The 22,680-nt window shown below is 41.8% G+C and overlaps 2 protein-coding genes across 2 annotated transcripts; both read right to left on the reverse strand.

Moving 5' to 3' along the window:
* Positions 1-68: 68 nt before the first annotated feature.
* LOC308381664 (uncharacterized protein) lies at positions 69-16,834 on the reverse strand (the record flags this gene model as incomplete). Its single annotated transcript, XM_080859251.1, has 9 exons — positions 69-1,431; positions 1,980-2,102; positions 3,829-4,068; positions 4,749-4,851; positions 10,336-10,503; positions 10,673-10,731; positions 10,877-10,963; positions 12,490-12,536; positions 13,849-16,834. 9 exons carry the CDS (start codon positions 16,832-16,834, stop codon positions 1,393-1,395), a joined length of 3,852 nt encoding a protein of 1,283 aa, XP_080715377.1. The 3' UTR covers positions 69-1,392.
* Positions 16,835-19,502: 2,668 nt separating this feature from the next.
* On the reverse strand, positions 19,503-21,618 carry ndufb6 (NADH:ubiquinone oxidoreductase subunit B). Its single transcript, XM_080858898.1, has 4 exons — positions 21,302-21,618; positions 20,861-20,953; positions 20,568-20,612; positions 19,503-19,664 (listed from the first exon to the last, which is right to left on the reverse strand). The coding sequence occupies exons 1-4, from the start codon at positions 21,479-21,481 to the stop codon at positions 19,593-19,595; spliced, it is 390 nt and encodes a 129-aa protein (XP_080715024.1). The 5' UTR covers positions 21,482-21,618; the 3' UTR covers positions 19,503-19,592.
* Between the last annotated feature and the right edge of the window lie 1,062 nt (positions 21,619-22,680).

A 22,680-nucleotide genomic window follows, 5' to 3' on the forward strand; every position in this document is an offset into this window, starting at 1 on the left:
CCAGATCATGGCTCTCCCGCAAATACCTCGAACATATGTCCAAAATGCTGCATACACACACACACACGACACCCAGAGGCCTGTGTTTGTTTTACAGTGTTTTTATAATATTTCTCCATACCATGGGATTTATGAGAGAAAACCTGTGTTTTTATTTTCCATGATCATTTTACCAAACACTGTTACAATTACGTGATTAACTGTTGTTTTCCCTTAAATATTGTAATTTTGTCTGTTTATGTGCAAATTTGTACAGGCCTTCCATCTTCAAAAAAGGCACTGTAGAACCTTACAGTGGTAATCAAATGTATATGGTAATACAAAGTGTGCACACACACACACACACACACATATATATATATATATATGGTAATACAAAGCATTTCTGATGCAAAACTATTTGGAATTCTCAATTATGGGATAGACCCTCTTACTGCAATATACCTAAAAATGCACTTGTTTAAGAAAGACATAAAGGCAGGGAATTGTGAAGTTTTATTAACTCAGTGGTACGTCATCAAAGTAAGGCTCAGAAGTAAAGCAAAGGCAGGCATACAGAGATCTATCCGACCTTTGGATTGGAACATGACGACTAACAACTTCATCTCATTCGCACCATTTGGGTTTCAACTTCTGCCTTACAACTTCCTCCTTTTCAAAATGTAAATGTGGCAACATTCAGAGATATCTGGACTAATACAGCACCTTCAAACAATCTGTCATATATTTCAGGTGGTGCACTTCATTACAAATATTATTTCAGTCATTTACAACTGAATTTTCTTTAAATTCTTTTAAGATTAGAGAATGAAAAAGCTGAATGAGTCTTCAAAATGGAGGAAGGATGCCGTTTTACACGTGACTCTAGAACTGCCCTAGGTTTCAACGGCAACTGTTTCAAACTGACCTCATTTTTATCCTCCGATATCATCGACATCTATTTATGTCACATGGACGGTACATCATCAATCTGGAAAGGCCTTGTCTTTGTACCCTTAACATAATGTGCAACTGTGCAGCCGGTCCACAAGTTATTTTATAAGGTTTTTTGTTTGTTTTGACGATTATTCTGTAAAGGAAGAAAAAAGGTTGAAACAAACATGTTCAATTTTTGTCAGACTTTGACCCTATTGCAAACATAATCGAGTTTCTATTTCGATTTAAAAAGAAAATGGAAATTATTGAACAAATTAACACACACTTTCTGTCTGAAACATCTGAATGTGGTGTTGTACAAAGAATGAATGAAACATGCATAGAAACATGCTGATCAGGCACTTTGTACTTTTTAAAACAATGATGCAAGACTGAAGACAGGCTGCCAAGTCTGTACTGTAGATCTACACAGCAGGAGCAGCAGAAGGAGAAGGAGAAGGAGGGGCCTTCCTTCTCTCAGTGCTTCGGCAGCATGACAGAGGACTGCACCATTGCCTGCAAGATGATCAAGAGATTAAGAGTTCAGATGAAAAATGTAAAGCAAAATAGTGAGCGGATACAAATGTATATGTTTAAAATAGGTGCATCAGATTTGGTCATATGTTCATATTATTTATCCATAATAAACACAAGTCTCTCCAGCCATTGTAAGAATGTCTTCAATGTTCTTATTCAACTCATCTACAGCTATTCATTTGAAGTATTTGCTAACTTTTTTCCCTTTTTGTCTTTGTCTTGAATTAACATGTTCTATTCTTCTGTAAACTGTTTGATGGCAAAAAGACTCCTTTATATAATTGCACATGACGAATATTTTTTAAAGCTCAAAAGGTAGGAAGGGCGATGGGAGGCAATCTCAGGAAAGTATCCTTTTTTTTTTACTTCACTAAGTCATGAACCAACGTAAATGAATCAGCCTGTCGTGAGTGACTAGAGCCTTCTCTGATGCGCCACAGAGTGGGTGTGAGGCGGAAGCAGCGGCAGCAGCACGGATAATAGCCTTCACTTAACTCTCAGAGTTACTCTCAAGATACCACACTTACACTCATGGCCTTCAGGGTCACGTCCCAGTCCATCTGGCAGATCTGAGGGATGGCTGTGAGCAGGATACTGCTGGCCTTATTCGCATTTTCTTTCATTGTTTTCAAGACATTGTCAACACATACCTAAAACACAGAAAAGATGAGTAAGTAATGCAAGTTTTGGGTTAGGTTCAGAGGTTAAGCAAGACACTCATTTGATTTCTGTGATTCTAAATGGACCTAAAACATACTTTAACGATACAACTGTACAAGATGAGACCGGATGAAGGTGAATAGCAGGCTCCAACAGGAGTGACCTGTGTTACATACATAACCATTCCTGTTTTTCATGTTTGTGTTTTTATTTCCACTTTCTTTTTGAACATGGTCATAGTGTGTGTGGGTGGGTGAGTGTGTGTGTGTGTGTTTACATCCTCAACAAGCACAGACAACTGAGCAACTGTTAGGCAAACCGTACGGCTCTTGTCTTGATTAATCAGAGTCATTGTTGGAGACACATACACTAGACCAGTGTGATAAACAATCATCTCAGGTCTCTGATGACACCAAACTATGCATTAGCTGACTATTAGTCATTGTTCAGGTGGAAAAGCCTTTAGTACAGTAATGGGTATTGGTAGGAGTTAAGAAAACATGTCAGTTTATCTCATTACCACACATCCATTTGGTCAATCCTTCATGTGGATCCAAGTTCTGATAGGCCCACAATGAGATTTATTTCTGAATATAGTTAAAGTACGTCTTATGAATGCAATTCTGAATCAGTTTCAAATGATTATGCTTAATTCAACCTTTGTGAAAAACACAAAACAAGCAGGGAGCCATTGCCAAGGTGGCTTGGAGGTGAAGTTCCTCTTTCAGGGCGGGGGGAGGGAGGGGGTCAGGCACTGGGGTGGAGTGGAGCAGTTCCACAGCTGTGAATGAGTGACTCACTCACACACACACACACACACACACACACACACACACACAGCAGACCTGCTTCTGACTCAGCCTCCGCTGGCAGGATATTCACCGGAGGCTGGCAGGCAAAGAAGCCCAGAGAGCGCGAGAGAAGTAAATAGAAGGACGACAGGGAGAGAGGGGGAGAGAGAAAAAAGAAAGAAATAAAAAGGGGGGAGGAGGGGGAGGGGGGATGCGAGAGCGAGCAGAGAGAGCGCGGTGGTGGGTGGAAGGAAGTGGTGAGTGGGAAGGCAGAGCATCTCAGGTCAACGGCAGGAACTCGGAAGAAGTTCTCGGAAGAATTTTTTTTATTTTATTTGGCCAACACTGAGGAAGTTCGACCTCCCCCAGATGCGATACGCTCAGTAATAATGCCTAACAGCTCCTTAATCGGAAGCCATAAAAAACACACTCTGTGCTGAAAGACATGTAACTAGAAGAGTATGTAACTTAAACAAATATTTAATAGAGTGGAAATGTGTTCCTTTTTATATTCCGCAATGATTGGAAATGTGGGCGAGTAATGAAATGTAATGTAATGTGGGTAAAACCAAGTAGGTTTTTGTGGCTAAAATAAGCATCAGATATGTATCTCACCTGAATCTCCTGTCTCTGGTGTTACTTGTAACTATAACACACTGGTTGCAGTACCCCCATGAGGTTATCACTTTTCTTTGTAGTGCAAATTGATTGCAAATGACCAGTAAATTACAAACTCAAGTGTTGATGACTAAAATAGCAGGCATATCAACCAGTCAGCAGAACCCCCCCCCATTTCTGAAATGACTGCTCACATGTTGCAATCCTGCTCAGAGTTAGCCGAAACTCAGCCATGATGGAATATCTACCAATTTGTCGCGCGCACACACACACACACACACACACACACACTCTCTTCTCCACTCACCGCCTCCTCATGCTCCTTCCAGCAGTCGTAGTCGGTTGCCATGGCAATGCTAGCATAGCATAGGCCAGCCTCCTTGGCCAGCACCACTTCAGGAACCGTCGTCATGTTGATGACATCGGCACCCCACTGGCGGAACATGAGACTCTCCGCCCGTGAAGAGAAGCGTGGCCCCTCGATAGTAATCATCGTCCCCCGAGGGTGGCACTTCACCCCGAGGGTACGGGCCACCTCAAGGAGCACCTGCCCCACACACACACAACAGAACAGACATGGGCAGTAGGAGAGAGTGACTGGATGAAAGGGGGAAACATGAACGCATACCAGCACAAAGAAATGGAGGGGATGTGTGAATGTTATGTTGTGGTCATGTTCAATTCCAAGAGTATGGTGCATTTTGTCGTCATTTGCGTTAATCTCTGACATTGTGAGAAATGAGATGAGCTGATGGGCCTATTGTTTGAAATAAAGATTTGGAGATTTCTTTACATATTGTTTCTTGGAATGAATGAATACAATAACACATGGGATCATGCCGTCATAGTGTCTCATGCATCACAATATTCATCCGTACAGGACACATCTAACGAGACGGCCGTGTTTAATCTACTCTAGAGAGAATAAGGCTAACAGAGGGCAGAGGGACAAAATGCCCTCGCAACACTGGAGTAAAGATAATACTCCATAGGGTTAGAAGGAATACAGTCAGGAATTCTGTGGTGCAGGAATACACTCAGGAATACTGTGGTGGAGGAATACAGTCAGGAATACTGTCAGGAATACACTCAGGAATTCTGTGGTGCAGGAATACAGTCAGGAATACTGTGGTGGAGGAATACACTCAGGAATACAGTCAGGAATACACTCAGGAATACTGTGGTGCAGGAATACTGTGGTGCAGGAATAGGCTGGAGGCAACTCACCTCCCTGGTACGGGGGCAGAAAGGCTCTGCCATGGGGATGTGGCACACACCTGGCGGACTAGCTGGCCTGCCATCATAAAATGTTTGACATCTCTTTGTGGTCCTAAGAAAAATGTCACAAACACTGATCTTAGACCTTATTTAAGATCATAGCTCCACAGATGTTGGATTTTTCAGGCACTACTCTCTACTTTTATGAGAACATTTAGGTAAGTTTGTGTCCTACGGTAGAGAGAGAAAGAGTTACTAATGATGTGAAAGTTTTGCTTAGTTTCCATTCACCTACCCAGTGTGCCAGCAGAGTCGTGAGCATAATTCCTAGCATATTAGAAGCACAATACTCAAGCCAGAAAATTCATGAGAAGCAAATTCTTGAGGACAAAGAATGGAGGTACATTCCAGAGAATAAAAATTATGGTTTTATTTCCATGCCAACTATAACTCAGGAAAATTCCAAAGCCATAGCATCACTGAACAGCTAGCTAAGTCCGGGTTGTACGCAACTAGCACACTATTCAAGGGCTAAACCACAGAAAAAGGATCCTTAGGTAATGACAGACAACAAGCAGGCGCCTACAGGCGTCTGTTAATTTGTGAATAATGTGTTTAAAAAGTACAGGTTTTGTGAGGACTTCACAAAGTGCTAAGGTGCGGCTGCTCAGATAATTGACTTCAAAGCATTGTTGTGTTAGCCAAGATTAGGGATTGGACCCTCCCACCAAACCTTACTATATAAACAACTATGGGAATCACATATTAGGTTTTGGCTACCAACATTTGAAAAAAAGTGCAAACTTTTCAATGGGTCATTCATTGTGCACTTGATACTGCATACCCCAAGTGCCTCATAATCCTTCAATGCTCAGTTTCCCCTAGAAGTGCACGTTTATTCACATAAAAACCCAGTTTACAATTAAATGAACGTTTATGCTGACAACCCCAGGGTACAAAACCAAAGAAGTCCTAAAACAATGCAGCCTTAGCCACTGCTCCATCAGAGCCGGACTACACTCTGCATGTGGCCCAGCAGGCCAAAGCCGGGCGAGTAGCGACCACATGCTGGCTGCATTGATGAACGTGATGCAGGTCTTTCCAAGGTCTTACCAACAATCCATATAAACATTCCAAACTCCACTCCTCTTATAACAGTGCATCTGTTCCGGAGCCGCAAAGTGGCCCGGACTATTCCAAACAACATACCAACACAACAAATCCAGCATTCCTCAAATAAGGGGCTCTGCACTCCTGCAACAAGCACAATGAGATGCCTTCACAGGCACATTCCAATTTTACCCAGAGAAAGCTGTACCCCTCGCTTAAGTAAAGAAACTGCGCAATGATTACTAGTCTGACTGGAATTATATTAAATTGCAACCTAGGTATTTAGTGCTGCTGTCCTTGGAGACTTCGTTGGCGTGGTAAGTGGATTGTGGGTGCAATGTAATGGGAGTAGGATCAGCTGATGTTATTGACTAAAGAAGCATGTGTCTTTACCAACAAGATGTTTACAATCATTGTATTCATGTGTGTAATACTACGGCTTTCGAAGGGAAACATCTCAAACAGCGTGTTCTAGTAATATTGGCTTACATTTAGAGAGAGGCAGTAAAAAGGTAACAAAACTATACAAGGGCCTCTTCCTCCTTGTTCCCATTCCTTTTGCCATCTATCAAATGACCAAATATAAGCCTTAGTTAAACTATTAGACATTTTACACTAGACAATATTTGAGGGTGACACTGAGATTAGGGGCACTGGGAAAGAAAGAAAGAAAGAAAGAAAGAAAGAAAGAAAGAAAGTCAAAAGGTATTCTCTCACACTTCACCTCGAACGAATATAGCAGAGCAGCATGACCTTTGCTAGTAGAATGCCATAGATTCTTCTCTTGTGAACCCATTGCTACAGAATAACAACCGGTATAAAATGACAAGGATGTGTTGGGGTGTAGAAACTAATAGCAACAGCAGGCTTGAGGGCATTCAGATGTTAAGATGATGCTACTACATCCGGTTGAAAAAAGCTACAGGTATGAGATGACTAATTGCACAGGGCAGCTATGTAATAGCCTGGGGCATGAGCCCTCTGGAAAAATCTCCAGTTCCCTGTTCAAATTACCACTGATGGCACATATTCTGACTTGAAGCATTCTACAAATAGTCTTCACTCCAAACTGTTGTGAAGTGTAATGAAACACAAATAAACAATAACTCAAGCTTTGTAGCAGAAATATTAACTCCTATACTCAAGAACTCAGACATGGTAGTACCAACAACCTGCCATGCTCCTCCATAGTTTTCTGTTCCTATATGTAATCTCCATGGAGGATATTGAAAATTACAGTGTGATGGTTAGTGAAAATTTTACGTCAAACTATTTCATCTTCATCATTCATGGTTTTGACCTCACTTCACTCATGTGGAATTGGAAGTAATTATTATGGTGTAGTGTCACCGCTCTTATTTTACATTCTTTTGGCATTTCGTTGTAGAATACCTGAGGTGCTTTCCTTCAGGGACTAAAAGTGCATTCCAGGGCGAAGCCACAGGGTGAAGTCTATGAGAGATCCCAGGAGATGATCTTCATTCATGTTTTCTTACATCAGCAAATTCCGGCATGAGAGCCAGGATTTCATAGAAATAAGATAGAGAGGTGGTTGAGCATTTCAGGGAACATGCCTTTCCATTTTCTCATTTGGACCAATGAGATTTGACACACACACACCCCTCTCTGGTCCGGAAATGGAGAAAGACCTGCTAGTCATTTCTCTCTTCTGATGTCCGTAACAAACGTGATTCCATTGGCACATGGGAGCCTCTCAGGTAGAGAACCTCCCCAAATGAAATGAGAAGTTCCCTGAGAGAGGTGTCCATGACTCTGTGTTTGTAATGAGACACTGTGTGGCCAGGTAAAACTCTATGGAAATGTCAACGAAAAACTACCCGTCCACCCACAAAAAGTTTTTAAAACTCAGGGTTGAGGTGGTTTGCTTTTGACCAATTTAGCAACATTTATAGCACAAATATCTGCCATCAGATCCTCATTACAAAACAGGTCAAGCCTGAGCCAAATTGCTGACATTTTCATCCACGAAGCCTTCCTGTCTGGCAGAGATTAAGTGTTGCTCCAATAACAACAACTTCATTCAAGAGCATTGGGTCTGTCACAATAGCTGGAACTGAGACATTTAAGTACATATAGGAACGCAGTCTTTCCACGTTGGACATTATGGGATCCCTATTTTACATTTGTCTTTATTTTTGGAAACAAGGGAAATGGGGAAGGTGAGGTATTTCACGTCTCGTAATGACACTCGAAGTGTATTGTGTAATGTTTGTTTTCATTGAGTCAGAATGAATATCATCACATTACTGACTCACAACCCATTCAAGACAGAAATATGTGGCACGCGTGGATCAGGGTTCATACACAGTTTGACCAATGGATTTCCATGACTTTAAACCAAATTTCCATGACCAAAATTCTGGTGAAATCTGTGTAAACGTGAAAAAGTGATAAAATGCGGTATTTAAACTAACAATGAGAATTCCAAGGCAGACAGTATACAAAAATATGCAGTTAAGCTCTGTGTCATAAACTTAGTGCATTTTGTTAGCATTTGAAAATGCTTCCATAGGCACTTGAATGCTGAGCGTGTACAAAAATCCCAAATTTAAAAAAACTAATTTTGAGAAAATGATGCAGAACACAATCACAGATTTTTGATATGTTAACAAATATCTAATCTTTCCAAAACAGTTAGTTTCATGTTGGTAGATGCTGTTATTTTTTTTTTGCTATAGCATGCCAAAACTTGCACAAAATGGGTTTTCATCCATTTTCAAGCTTCAATATCTTCCAGACCATTCATCACATAGGGACAGTTTTGTATACAGAGCATACATGGAAGGGTCAGTGTTTAATATCAAGTCTCTAGCTTTAACATTGAGCTTTCCACATGCCTTCAAAGATGCTGCCACAGAGCGTGGAGTAAACTTTTAGCGCAAATTCAAGCACCCCTATACTATGATATACCCAAGCCACACACTTGGAAGTCCATATTCAAGTAATGGTAGCTGATTTAAAGCTTATTAAGTTTGAAGGAGCTAGCTTAAATACTTTCTAGTTATAGAAATTACAAACGTTTGTTCAGCGAGATCAGTGGAACGCGTACGAACGGATGGCACCCAGGCTAATAAATCTACACTTCCCTGGCATTATCCCTCCGCTTCCCTGAGTTACTGTTGCTATGGCCACCAAACATTTCAGTTAGTATGAGAGAGTATGCCTGCTTATATTTTGAGCGTATTTCTTTTACATTTTAAAAGCATATTTATTATTAAAAACCCAGCACAAATAACTTCTGAAAATATGAATATAACACATTTCCATGACTTTTCCAAAACTTTTGGGATTTTATATTTTTCAAGCACTTTTCCAGGCCTTGAAATAACCATTTTAAAATCCCATGACTTTTCCAGGTTTTTCATGACCGTACGAACCCAGCCAAGGACAGCTCACACCCCAGCCACAGACTGTTTGCCCTCCTCCCCTCTTGGACTGCACTGTACTCCCCCCCCCCCTTGTAGTCTGTGCAATGACAATAAAGTTGAATCTAATCTAATCGAAGTTAATCTAAAAGGATGGCATGCATGTGGTTAGTCATGTTTGGAATTGAATTTGAACAATCGTTTGTTCAGCGAGAAGGCAGCAATCAGTGGAACGCGTACAAACGGATGGCACCCAGGCTATAGATTTATGGCTACAAATGGAAACGTACATGTCAAACAGACGAAGATCCTGGACGGGCACAATGAAGGTATTGTGGTGGCAAAACATTCGACATTTCAAACATGGGAGAGGCGGCATTAACCATTAACAAGCCATGCCAACGGAGGCAAATTGAACTACCTGTCCATATTATTGGACCCAGAGCCTGATACACGGTACTTAGACTTTGACAGATACTTCAAATAGTAGTAAATATAATGCTGGTATGGTGCAAAAATGTAGATGCTCATGTAGCCAATTAGCTGTTTTAAATAATAATATAAAATAATAATAATAATAAATAATAATATAAAATAAAAACTGATGCTAATCAGCAATGGCAGAGCTTTTCTTTAACACTGTTTCTACATCTGAACTTAAATCAGTTCGACCAGTAGCTGGTTGTTTAGGGCTCTCCATAAAATGTTTTGCCCTCAACCTGGGGATATTTTTTGTATTTATTGTGATTTTTGTATTTATTGTGATTCATGTATGTATGTAAGTTAAGCTACTGGATGACCTTAATTTCCCTCGGGATCAGTAAATTATCCATCTATCTATCTATCGAATTGAATACGAGTTTGAAATATCTAACCTGTCAATGAACTGGTCAATAAGAACAATGTCACCAGGCTGAATCTCCTCTCTTAAGGAACCACAGGCTGAATATAAGCCTTAGTTAAACTATTGGCATTTTACACTAGACAATATTTGAGGGTGACACTGAGATTAGGGGCACTCGGAAAAAAAGAAAGAAAGAAAGAAAGAAAGAAACCAAAAGGTATCTCACACCACACCTCAAATGAATATAGCATCTTACCTGTCAATGAACTGGTCAATAAGAACGATGTCACCAGGCTGAATCTCCTCTCTTAAGGAACCACAGGCTGTGGTGACGAGGAGGTGCGTGCAGCCCTCCTCCTTCAGAGCCCAGATGTTGGCCTGGTTGTTCACATGAGTGGGCATTATAGTGTGCTGTCTTCCATGCCTGAGGGAGGTAAAGTAATGTGGCGAATATAAGACTTCATGCGATACTCTCTTTGGCCAGAAGATGGCACTAAATACCCACATAATATCGAAGTTTGTTGATTTAAAAAAAAAAAAAAAAAGGACTTCAAGAAGCCCTCGAAAATGTAAGTCCATCTATGCATCATTACCTTGCCAGTAGCACACATTCAACATTTTTGATCTTGCCCACAACCAGTGCGTCTGAAGGCTGGTATGAAAAAAAGGGGGAAATGCCAGGTGTTTTAGTCAATGACTATTAATTGCTTTATAAAATGTAAGGCTTTCAGTACACAAGATGCATGAACACCACCCACACAACAGATGCAAAATAGACGGAGAATTTTAGAACCAACCTTCCCATAGGGTGTGTCCACATAGCGCTCCGTCCTTTCCTCCAAGATGTCTGGGTCATCAAGACCAGACCCTCCAATGATTCCAATCTAAAGATGAAGGGTAAGATCAGCAGGCAAATCACCAGGCTCTATAGTCTTTGGTATTTGGTGTAAAGTAAAGAGAAACTTTGGCAGTCTAAGACCTACAGCCATTACACATGTAGGAACTATGCCTACCCAGTTAACCACTGATATGATGGCAGCACACATTGGAGGGTGAAATTGTTCAAATGCACAATAAGACCAAAATACATCACTGATATTCTAAACAGGACATAAGACTTAACGACCGAAGAGGTCCATCTTTTAAATACAACAACTCTAGGAAGGTTAATACGTAGTATATTTCATAAACTGCAGTTGCATTAGTATGGTGTATCTTCTTACCAGACCTTGTTCCATGGCAATATATAAGAAAATGCAAAAGACTTTGTCCACAGGGGGATCCAGATCACAAGTCCCCTTTGTACAGATATTTCTCAGTAAATAATAAACCATTCAGCCTATACACCTCTTGTTATGGCCTTCAAAAAAAAACATTTACTTGAGTCATTTTCCATTACTGCACAAAATACCTTTCCTGTCAGGTATTCAAGTATCACTGTTAGCACTGACATGAAAACATTTGGCCTCAAGGAATCTTTAAATCCATCATGTTTCTTAACTTCTCTACAGAGTCCAGCCTGCCCCAGTACTTCCCTCTTATTGTTTGAAAGCACTGGTAATGTTTATATTTATTTTCCCTCATTTCAGTTCTCTCCCTCCAACTATACTGGTCCATGTTATACTTTAAGCTATTTGTGGATTTTTCAATATAGGATTAGCCCTGGCTCCGACCCCTAGTCAGCAGCCATGATTAGTAGTCGCAATTACCTAAATGTTGTGCTTAGTGTAAGTAGTAATGAATAACGATGCATAACAGTGATTCTGTTGAAGACTGCATTACAGTGTAGTTGAATCTGCAGGAGTCCACTGAGAAACTTAAATGGACTTAGCTAGGCAACAATCGGTGGACTCCACTAACCTGCCCTTGCTGCCCTAACTAATCAAAATTGTGCAGTTTCATCCGTTTACAAAAATGTTTGATGCTTTCAGGGATTTAAGGTTTTCAAAAGTCATCACCGTCTTTCTTACTTACAATTGGTGAAAATTGATCCTAAATAGGGAGCGATTCCATGTGTGCTATGGCATCTTAACAGACAATGCTGCTCTTGTGAGATTGTAATGGCTAGCTACATACATTTGTGCTGATGGGATTCAATGTGCGAGACACGTGCGATGTGCAAGCCTGAGGACATTTGGCAACTAGATTAATGCTACACTATATCGTTTTGTATGAGTTGACCTGTCAATATGAAACGCCAGTGTACATTTCATAAAAGGACTTTACAGCAATCATGATGTCAGAAGTGCAGTCCAGTTTCCAGAATAATTAAGATAAGCCACGCAATGCCCACGAACTTAAATAACATTGTTTGCGCTGTCGCAAGCTACCCATTTAATTTTGTAATACATTCAATTCAGGTGCAAATGTCCCTAAGCCACACTAGTAATGACAGTCGACACAACGTTACCTTTATTTGCAAACCAGGTGCCATATTTTCTTCGGGTAATTTCCCCCCTGCACTTCAGATCGGTACAAGCTACTTCCTTCCTGTCACGTCAGAAGAGGGCGGAGACTTCATAGAGTTCGACTCTTCTGCATGTCAGGACATTTGTGATGGGTTATATCATATCATTACAACTCTCACTGCTGCCTAGACATCATATTTAAGAGTAGACAGCGATACATGATGTTAGCCCCCTATACCTATCCAACCTATTGAGTTGTTTTACATTCGAAGTCTTTCTTATTTGGCTGCAAACATGTCCAGCTGTCTGGTAATCACATTTATCACATGTACCTCATAGCCTGCTGTCCATGGCATTTGGAATAGTCTTCAAAACAATGTTGGGTGTGGGTGCGGTGATAACATTTCATAATTGTATTCAAAATATTAATTTAGAAGATACGCAGCCTCAAGAGGACAATGCATGTATAATGCACTCACAAGAACATTGCAGAGTAATAGCTTGGTTTTCCTGAGTAAATTCAAAATATCTTGACAATCCAAGTTTGCTTTTAAAGTCTTCATTAGGAAGATGTTTTATACCCAACATGCAGTGGAGATACTGGCCTTGTTCACTGGGGTCAAGGATGTAGATAAGCACCTATCATTTGCTCATCTAGGTGCAAGCTTATGTGATGAAGAAGTAAAATGACCTGTGAATGCACACTTTTCAGTGACCACTTTGAAATTGTGCAATAGCTTAAATTACCAGTACCCCTTCAGATGCCGCTGAAAAAAAGAAGCATTTACGCTAGGGGTGGACCCCGGGCCTTTTATTGCGATTTACATTTGACAGAATGATTTCAAGAGTCCTTCCGAGCCTCCAAAGCAGGAGTTTTCACATACTGTCAACACCGGACACAATAAAATCAAAGAGTCCAGTAGCAGCAGGGAGTTTGGTCTCAAGAGGATTTATAAAAGCCAAGTTAACAGCATCAAATCCATTTTCCCTGAGAGTGGATCAAAGATATTCTTAAACTGCATGAAAGGCGTGTAAAAAAAAATCTTTTTCATTTGAAATATACAAACATAAACAACTCAATACTTGACTATTTAAAAAAAATGCTTGTCTTCCCAGAGAGAGTCACAAACTGTTATCATTTAACATCCCCACAAAATGTTGAATGTCTTTCATCTCCAGTGAACACAGTGGTGGCTATAGCACACAATACTTGGCAGAACAACATATCTTTCTGCTGGAAGGGCAGAGTAAAGTGCCATCTTGGTGTTCTCTCTCTGCTTCTATTACTACTCAAAACATGTCGTGTCTGTGGTTACTTCTGAAGAGTCCTCCGCCATCATGGCCGACATCTACACTTTAACAGTCGTTAAGTGGCATATCACACACCCCACCAACCGGCTCTTGTTTATCTGATGGGTCAGTGACAGGACTTTGTTGGTCAGTGACGTGGTTTGACCGTTCAACCACCAATGGCTCTAGCTGATGCGTCAAAGGACCTGGTTCACCTCTAGACGGGCGTTGTGGATCAGACAAGGGGTTTGACTGATCCATCAAGTGATGTAATTTATCAGAGAAGCCATCTGGCCTATTGGCAGATAAATCTGGTTGATTGATCAACGGATCAGGTTCACTTGTCAACAGAGGCAGTGGATTAGTTGGGAGGTTTGGTGGATCTGCCAAGGTATTTAGATGATCGGTCAAGTACTCAGTTTGATTAGCATATGCACCTGATTGATCTATCAGGAGATCTGCCAGGGGATTTGGCTGATTTATCGCTGGATCTGGTTCACCTGCCAAAGGGTCTGGTGGATCAGGCGTGACACTGGCTCCAACATTTTGACTGACTGTGGGAAACTGCTGTTCCCACTGCTGTAGTATCACGCAGGAGTCAAACAAGAGGCTATCAACAGGATTGTTGGAGGTGACCACAGGAGGAGAGAGGTTTGGGATGGGGTCGTCGCCATCGCTGTTGCTGCCAATGGGGCAAATAAGGTCTTTAGTGTTAGCGGCATGATCACTGTCACTGTCTATAGTGATCACAACAGGTGAATGCCTACTGGTTCCATCCTTGCTCCGATGTTTCTTGCTCTTCTTCTTATGTTTCTTCTTCTTCTTGTGATGTCTCCTGGATTGATCTCCGGCCTTGCCCTCATACACTATTTCTACACTTGGACTTCTCTTCACGGACCGCTCTCTTGACTTTTTTCTGTGCTTTTCTTTGCTCGATTTCTTCTCTTTCGCACCATCCTCTGCAGACTCTGCAGGTTGCTTGGACGCTCCGTTCTTGGGCTCTTCGGGTTCTACCAGGTGTCGTGTTTTGTACTTCCTCTTTCCCCCAGGCTTCTCATGCCTTGACTTCCTATGGGAGGACCGCGAGTCGTTGCTGGAGCGGCTTCGTGAGCGTCTCCTCTCCCGCCGGCGTGACTCCCGACTGTGGCTCCGGCTGCGCAACTGAGGGTTGGAGTGGTGGTGGTCCGGGCTGACGTGATAGCTGGTGTAGGACGACCTCTTCTCTGTGTAGTGCTTTCGTTTTTTGTCCTTCTCACAACTGAAGTGGCTGTACGAGTGCCAGGTGTACGCCTCTCGGCCACGACCTGAGTGATCACCCCCCTGTCGGTCAAGTCTCCTTTCTGGATGGCTTTCCTCTCTAGAGTGGTCTCTACTGTGGGAACGGGACCTTTTGCTGCTGTGAGATGACCGGTCACGACTTCTGGACCTAGACCAAGACCCTGACTGTGACCTTGTGTGATCTCGGGCTCGGTGTCTTCGGTCACCCCGATCCTCAGGTCTTTTATGTCTGCTGATAACCAAGCTTGGCAAAGTGCGGCGGTCTGATGACGGGGTCCCCTCATGCGAACCAGGATCTCCCACTTTTTCCGGTGTGTTCCTGTCATTTTCTTTCCCATCAGTCTGACTTGGAGATTCCTTCTGTGTGGACTTGTGCTTAGTTGACGCGGAGCCGACGGAGGCCGGGGAGTTGGGCTCAGTTACAAAGTGGATGTGCTGAGGCTGTTTGGGTGCTGCTGACATGCTTTCATCCTGTACAGACTCCTCCGAGTCGGACGAAAGCTTGACAAGCTCTGGCGTCCGTTCAGCCATCGGCTTAACGTACCCCACAATAAGGCAGTCGTCCTCTCCGGAGGAGACACGGTCCAGTTTGGATGTATCGGCTTTAACTTTGGGGTTCCCCTGCGTAGCCACGGAGCCGTCGGCCTCCTCAACGCTGCTCTCGGAGTCGGAGTCCCTCACTGACACTGCCACAGTCTGGGGCTCTGTGGAGTAGGAAGGCCCCGGCGTCTCGTCGTCCCATGGAGTCTGGCTCAGTGCGCTGCCAGATACGGAGTTAGGGTTGTTAGGGGAGTTCAAACCCACAGAGTCCTCCTCATCCTCTGAGATGGCGATTACAGACGAGTTTGAGCTGCTGTTTTCCTCCGAAGAGGGAGCAGGACAATCATAGACACTATGTTGATCGTAAGCTTCCATGTTGTAAGGAGAGCGAGCGAAATTGATGAATTCGTGCACAAAATGTTCAGTACGTGCCTGAAGAAAAGGCCTAAGTTCTTGGACTATGGTGTCGTCCTCCATGTTGTACCTGGTTATCTGGGACATTATGATGTGTTGGACTATATTGACGAGGGAGCCGTGGGCGCCATACAGCACTGTGAGCTCTCGCTTCAGCCAAGGCAACAGGCGGTGAAGGCAAGCTGGGTTCCTCTGGAAGAACTCCGCTGTCGTGTCCCGGGTGCGACCATTATCCCGCACAGTCCGAACGCGCACCCCTCTCCGGTACAGGGCCCGCCTGAACTTGATCATTTCCTGTTCCTGCAGAGCTCGCATTGACCTCCCCTCGTTCTCAGCCCTCCGCCTGGCTGCCAGTCTCGCCATCATGCGGTGAAGGCTCCGGTCCTGCCGTGGGGAAGCAGGTGCTGCCAGGCTCTCAAACATGACCCCATTGTCGGGCGGAGGGGACGTCCTTCGCTGAGGTCGTCTCCGATCACCAGTCACTGTAGTGCGATACCTGAACCTCTGACCTCCCAGGTTACCAAGCGTGCCATTCTCAGCAGGTCGAAGGTCAAATTTCTTAAAGTCATTCTCCGCTTTTATGCTATGAAATATGGAGTTGAATGGCTGCTTGCAGAGGGGACACTCGGCCTTGTTTTTGGACCACTCATGGATGCAACGGAAACAGAACTTGTGAGGGCACAGGTCTAGATAGGCCATGTTTTTGAACTTGTCCAGGCATATGGGACATTTGGAGTCCGGCGAGGCCTCCGCAGACATGGTCTGTGTGATAATGCTGGCAGCAGGCTTCTTTCGGACCCGCAGTTTCATCTTTGTTGTTGCCATTATCTGCCAAAGAGATGTAAAAAGAATGGACGGGTCACTGAGGGGAACAAGAGTTGAATAGGACACAAAGTGGTGCAGACTTGACTTGCAAATAAAAACCTACGTAAACAGTGAGCTGAGTACTAAGGGGATTTAATAAACTAGTTTTATTTACAAACTGATCTTGTATTAAACCCTTTATACATACATTTAAATATGTTTCTCATATCAAGCTCAACATGTAGGCTAAATCAAAACATTCATAATGAATAATTAGCCAGCGTACACATCCTAGACTCTCTCACTCTCTCTCTCTCTCTCACACGGTAGTCTGGGTCACATCTGGAAGACCTCTAGATAAGTTACATACATTCTGTTCACTATAATACTGCAAATTCTTGTATCGTGCCGATATTATGATCAGTGTATGAATAAGACAAGTGTCTCGTCTTATCACTGTTAACCAATAAACACCGTGACGACGCACGCATAACAAGCTATTGGTGTCAGTGTAGGTTAGCAATATAACCAAAATGATCAGCACTGTAAGGTTACCTGATGGATTCAAAATAATGACTCTATTAACTCGTTCAACAAACAAAACAAATCAATTATATGTACTTACGCAATCACATCCATGAAAACATTGACCGTTCTTCGAAGGAGATCCTTCTGGTGACCCCCTCGTCTAATGGAGGAGGATGTATGTTGACTTCGTTAGCTCAACATTAGTGATCAATTCCACGACAGTGAGCACTCCATGTTTAAGCCTGACCATATATAATACACAAAGGGTTGAGGGACCGCAAAATGTCTTCGTGGTTAGAAACACAACTCAGAGTAGAGCTATCTTAGCTTGTTACCCACCTAAGGAACCATGCAGCTTGGCTAGCTAGCAAGCCTTCGACTAAAGCTGCCAGTTGAGCAGCCAGTGCTACAAAGCTAACGTTATATGATACCTCGTTTAACGTAAAAGTTAATCCGCGGTAATGTGCCAACTACTACAGACACAAAACAAAAAAACATAGCTCCTACTACCCTCAACTAATCGCAAAGTAACAAATTAGATGGCATAGAGCAATATTATTTCCAATTTACTCAGAGACCGATGAAATAGACAGAAGCGGAAGCTGGCCTTGTGCATAGGAATCATTCCGGTGCGACAAGAAATTATTTCATAATAAAGGTCGTATACCTTATAGGTCGAATTTCGGCGAAAGTCCCAAATAGCGTGGGATAACTCATAACTGTTTGGTAATAATTAATCAAACGGAAATTAATTATATTAATGTATAGCCTACGAATTTTTATTTTATTATAAAGCTTCTGACAGAAAAAAAGTCATATTCCAATGGATTTAAAACTGTGGCATTGGTATGGTAAACCATATATTGAACTTAAAGCAGCATTATGAAGTTGTAGTCTAACCTTGCAAGTACCACGAACATCTAACTGGCGTCTTTTGGTGATTTGTTAGTGCATGCCTTGGGCTAGTAGTGGGAACGCCAGGCATAGTTCTCTCCTCCGCATGACCATATATCATCAACACAAATTTGAAGATACCAAAAATCTTGGTATTTTCCTATAAAAAAAAAAAACCTAGCTCAAAAGTAGCCCATTCTTGCAGTGTTGCTGCTCAGGTGGTATTGGAGCCCTCAGAGAAAACCATCTGGTGAAATTCTTAAAAGGAATTTAAACTAGCTGCAAACCATTTAGTAGAAGGCAACAAAGATGAAAGATGAAAGATTTCATAAATGAAAAGGAGTTGGTAAGTTACGTCTCCACATTTCTCCCTGAGGTCATGTGTACTCACAAAGAGTGATGCCTGTTACTGCTGACTAAGTGTCCTATTCTAAACTAAATGACAATCTCAGATATGTAGAACACGTTATGGCTTCATATATGCCTACACAATACAGGTTTTCAAATATATGTGTTACCGTACAAAGGAACAGGACAAGTATTGAGATATTCATTGTTAGTACCAATGCCAGACGAGGGCTGTCTGTGTGCTCCTAAAAGCTGATATCTGATAGACTACTGCATTTGAACAAAACAAAAATAAGTTTAAAGACTTAGCATCTTGAACATTTTTGATGTGAAGATGAGGATAGATACATGGCTAGCCTAGATTTCCTAGGTCAATATGAGAGCTTCTTCAGAATAGTACTACTTACTGAAAATATTTCAAAAGAGTTTAACAGAAAAGATTCTCAAAAGCAGCTTTCTGTTTCTGGAGGAGCTTCAGTGTTAGAAAGGAGGGCTCTTCTTTCCTCTTAAAAAGCCATGATGCTCACAGAAAATGATGGGTACCATGCAGGGGCGCAGATAGCACTGGGGACGGGGGGACATGTCCCCCCCCCCCCCCCCCCAGATTCATAGTGACCCTGATCTGTCCCCAACACTCTCCCTACGTAAGGTGACAATCATCAGTAAATAACGTTTTAAAAAAATGTAGCGTCCCCCCCAGTTCAAAAATCCTATCTGCACCACTGGTACCATGTAGCGCAACACACTATTTGATTAAAAAAAAAATAGGTGACAACCCTTCAGGAATAATGGACAGTGGATCAAGAGATCTATTCTGCTGGCTCCATCACAGTTTGCCAAACAGTGCATTAGAGAGAACTGGCAAGGAATGGAACATTTTTGCATAAAGAAAATAACTGAGACTACCAATGCACAGGAATATTCACTAGAATATATTTACTGATATATATATATACATTAAATTTGCACAATGAAGACAAATCAAGGTTTTGATCACAGCAGCTGTTTTTCAGTGATGTCCATGGTGCTCAGCTTCAGGAAGGGAAGGAACAACTTCTCCAGTCTCCAAGATGGTGTCACCCTAAAATGGGGCAAAAAACACCAAACAGACAGATTAAAAGTGAGGTTATGATCGCTAAGGAATTAGTCCCTGTATATAGACACAGAATGTTAACCATGTGTAACTCCTCTGCATTAACACTCTGGCAGGGGGACTGCCAATGGAAACTAGCCTTTTGGCTACAATTGGGTACATTTACATTTGAATGTTTATTAATGTACACTGTCCCTCTTCAACAAATAAACAAACTGAAACTGAAATTAAGCCACCCTCACAGACATAGTTTTACATCAAAAGAGGCAATCCAAATGAATTGTGGGGAAGATGTCCATCACAGTGGAGGGCAATAACTGTATACTTGTCCAACTGAGGGTCTTGGAAATGACTTGAAATATAAACTTAATAATAGTCAGAGGTATACTAAATCAGAAGGTTGCTGGTTCGAATACCTGTCGAAGCGTCCCTGAGCAAGACACTGAACCCCTTATTGCTCCTGATGTGCAGTGTGCCATCAGTGTACACATTTTAAATGTCGCTTTGGATAAAAGCGTCTGCTAAATGACTAAATGTAAATGTAAACAAAATGATACTATGCAAGGCCCATTCATTTCAATGGGGGAAAAAAGGGGATGAAAAACAAGGGGGCACTAGAACCATATTTGACAAGAGCACTACACGTGATCAGGATGGAGTTGTCAGAGTTGCGGTGTCAATATGTCAAAAGCCCTAGGAGCTGAAGCGGCACCAAAAGAACAGGTGGAATAAATATCATAAAGCTATAACTAAGGACGCAATCACAGGTTTCTATGGCTCATTCATTTAACTCTGTATGGTTATTTCAAAATGAAGAAATCAATGCTTGCTATCTTCACACTATCAAATTATTGTAATGCAAGATGATAACATCTCAAACAGAGTACTTACTGGAAACAGTCTGGGCTTTAAAGCAACAATACCATATGGCAGTGTCTGAAAAGACATGAAACAAAACAGCATTAAAGACATAATGCATTTTCTGACACCATAAGTTTCGTAAGATGCAGCCATATGCAGCCAAATGAATATTAGATGGATGAATATCCACATCTCAACTTCATCTAACGGTACATTTTATATTTTCATTATATTTTCCTCTACTTAGTGTACAACAAGCTGCACAATCAGATTGCGAATATATTAGCTAATCAAAACAAATATATCATCCTTAAATTACTTACAGCAACGTGGTACTTGACATAGTAGTGCACAAGCCAAGCAGGGATCAGCACTCGTGTGACGGCGAAAACACCAGCGTTATACGCTTTGAAAGTCTGACAAAAAAAATGAACATTAATCACAACATTAAGGTTAGTTAACCAAGACATTGAATATAGTTTAGTCATTTAGCAGACTTGGGTAAATCATCTAACAGACGCTATATGTTATGACAGACATGGCAAAACTAAGTTAACCATCAATATAAAACCTGAGGTTGACGCTGACGTGAGCTAGCTAACTTGCCTCTGACGTCTCTAATGTTACTTTAGCTAGCTAGCTATGTTTTTTTTACCAGTTAGCTTCCCTTTTCAACTAGACAACTACTACGGTCTTGTTGTTCCCAAGCAGCATTGAACAGTTTTAGTTTCACCTATACCTGTCGTGTGAGAAATTATACTTACATAGAGTCTCCACAAGGTCTTAGGCTCCAAAAAACCTGACCAGAATTTCTGGATGGCGCCGGGTGGTTTGGGTTGAACGACAGGTTCCCTTGGACTAAGCTCCTGGTCCTTCAGCCATTGCCTTCTTAGTTTGGTCAGTTGCTCAACGCGGAGTTTCTCGTCCGCCGTGTAACCAACCATGATTAAGTCAGTAAATAACCTAAATTTAAAATCAAACCAGTCAACCTTACCACAATGACATCTAAGGACATAAACTGCAGGAGCTAACTCGTACAGCGGAAAGAGTGTACTGTTGAAGTAAACAAATTCATTACAACTTCCTGAGTTTGCTAGAGTGACGCCTATTGGATTGGAAGACAATAGCCTCAGCGAAATGGAAGGCTCTGGGTGTAAAAATGCCGTGCCATGCCATGCCATGTTATACCATGTCAATTTCCAAATTAGGTCTAACTGTTTTTTGTTGTTGTTGTTGACAAAGTACAAAATGTCTTGCTGTCATAGTAAATATATAGGGAGGTAACTATTTATACTTTACTTGCGCAGTTCTAAACAAGTTAGGCTATTTTTTCTCAGTGTATCTGGCTATTAGGAGCACAAATAACATACAACTAAATTTTGTATAGAACATCTTAAAATTAAATATTAACACGGTCTCATCAATATCCAATCTTGTTTCCTATTCCTACAGAAGAAGTGACAATCACGATTCAATGATGTGCCAACGTTCATCTGTTTGCAGAAACAAACTGATTCAACTCATGCAAATAAACACACAGTGACACTTATGTCTGATTTACAGCAAGGGGCTGTTTCTGAAACTATGTGGGTATCCAGTATCATAGGAAATTACTTTGCGTTCATGGATGCGTGTGTGCAAGAATAATCTAAGGAGAACGGAGCACCTTTTCTGCCAGTAGCAGTTTTGAGGATATGGTCTCCTGCCACACAAGGTCAGCCAGAGGTTCACTGTAAATAATACCTGAAATAATATAGCTGGTACCACTGGCCAATCCTGCAATTCAAGAGTCCATATTTAATTCTTCAAAGGCTTTAATTAGGATCTTAAGGGGATCACCATTGCCTTGGCCCTGGTCGGTCCAACGAGATGCTCGTCCTCTCTATATTTGTCGGCAGTTTGGGTAAGGCACGAGGTGTCTTCTCTCCGGCGGCATGGACGGAAGTGTTTTAGATCTGTTACATTATGCCAGAGACTCAAAGACTCCACACCCAGTCTGATGGATGGGGTGTCCAATGTCAATTTCAGTAAAGCATGAATGAACTATTTTAGGCAGAGTACAACTTACACAGGCAAAAATGTATTAAAATGGATTTTTAAGAGCCAATACACTATTTGTTGTTAATGGAGGATTTGCACATTT

This window comes from Sprattus sprattus, assembly GCF_963457725.1.
Source record: "Sprattus sprattus genome assembly, chromosome: 20".
Lineage (NCBI taxonomy): Eukaryota > Metazoa > Chordata > Actinopteri > Clupeiformes > Clupeidae > Sprattus > Sprattus sprattus.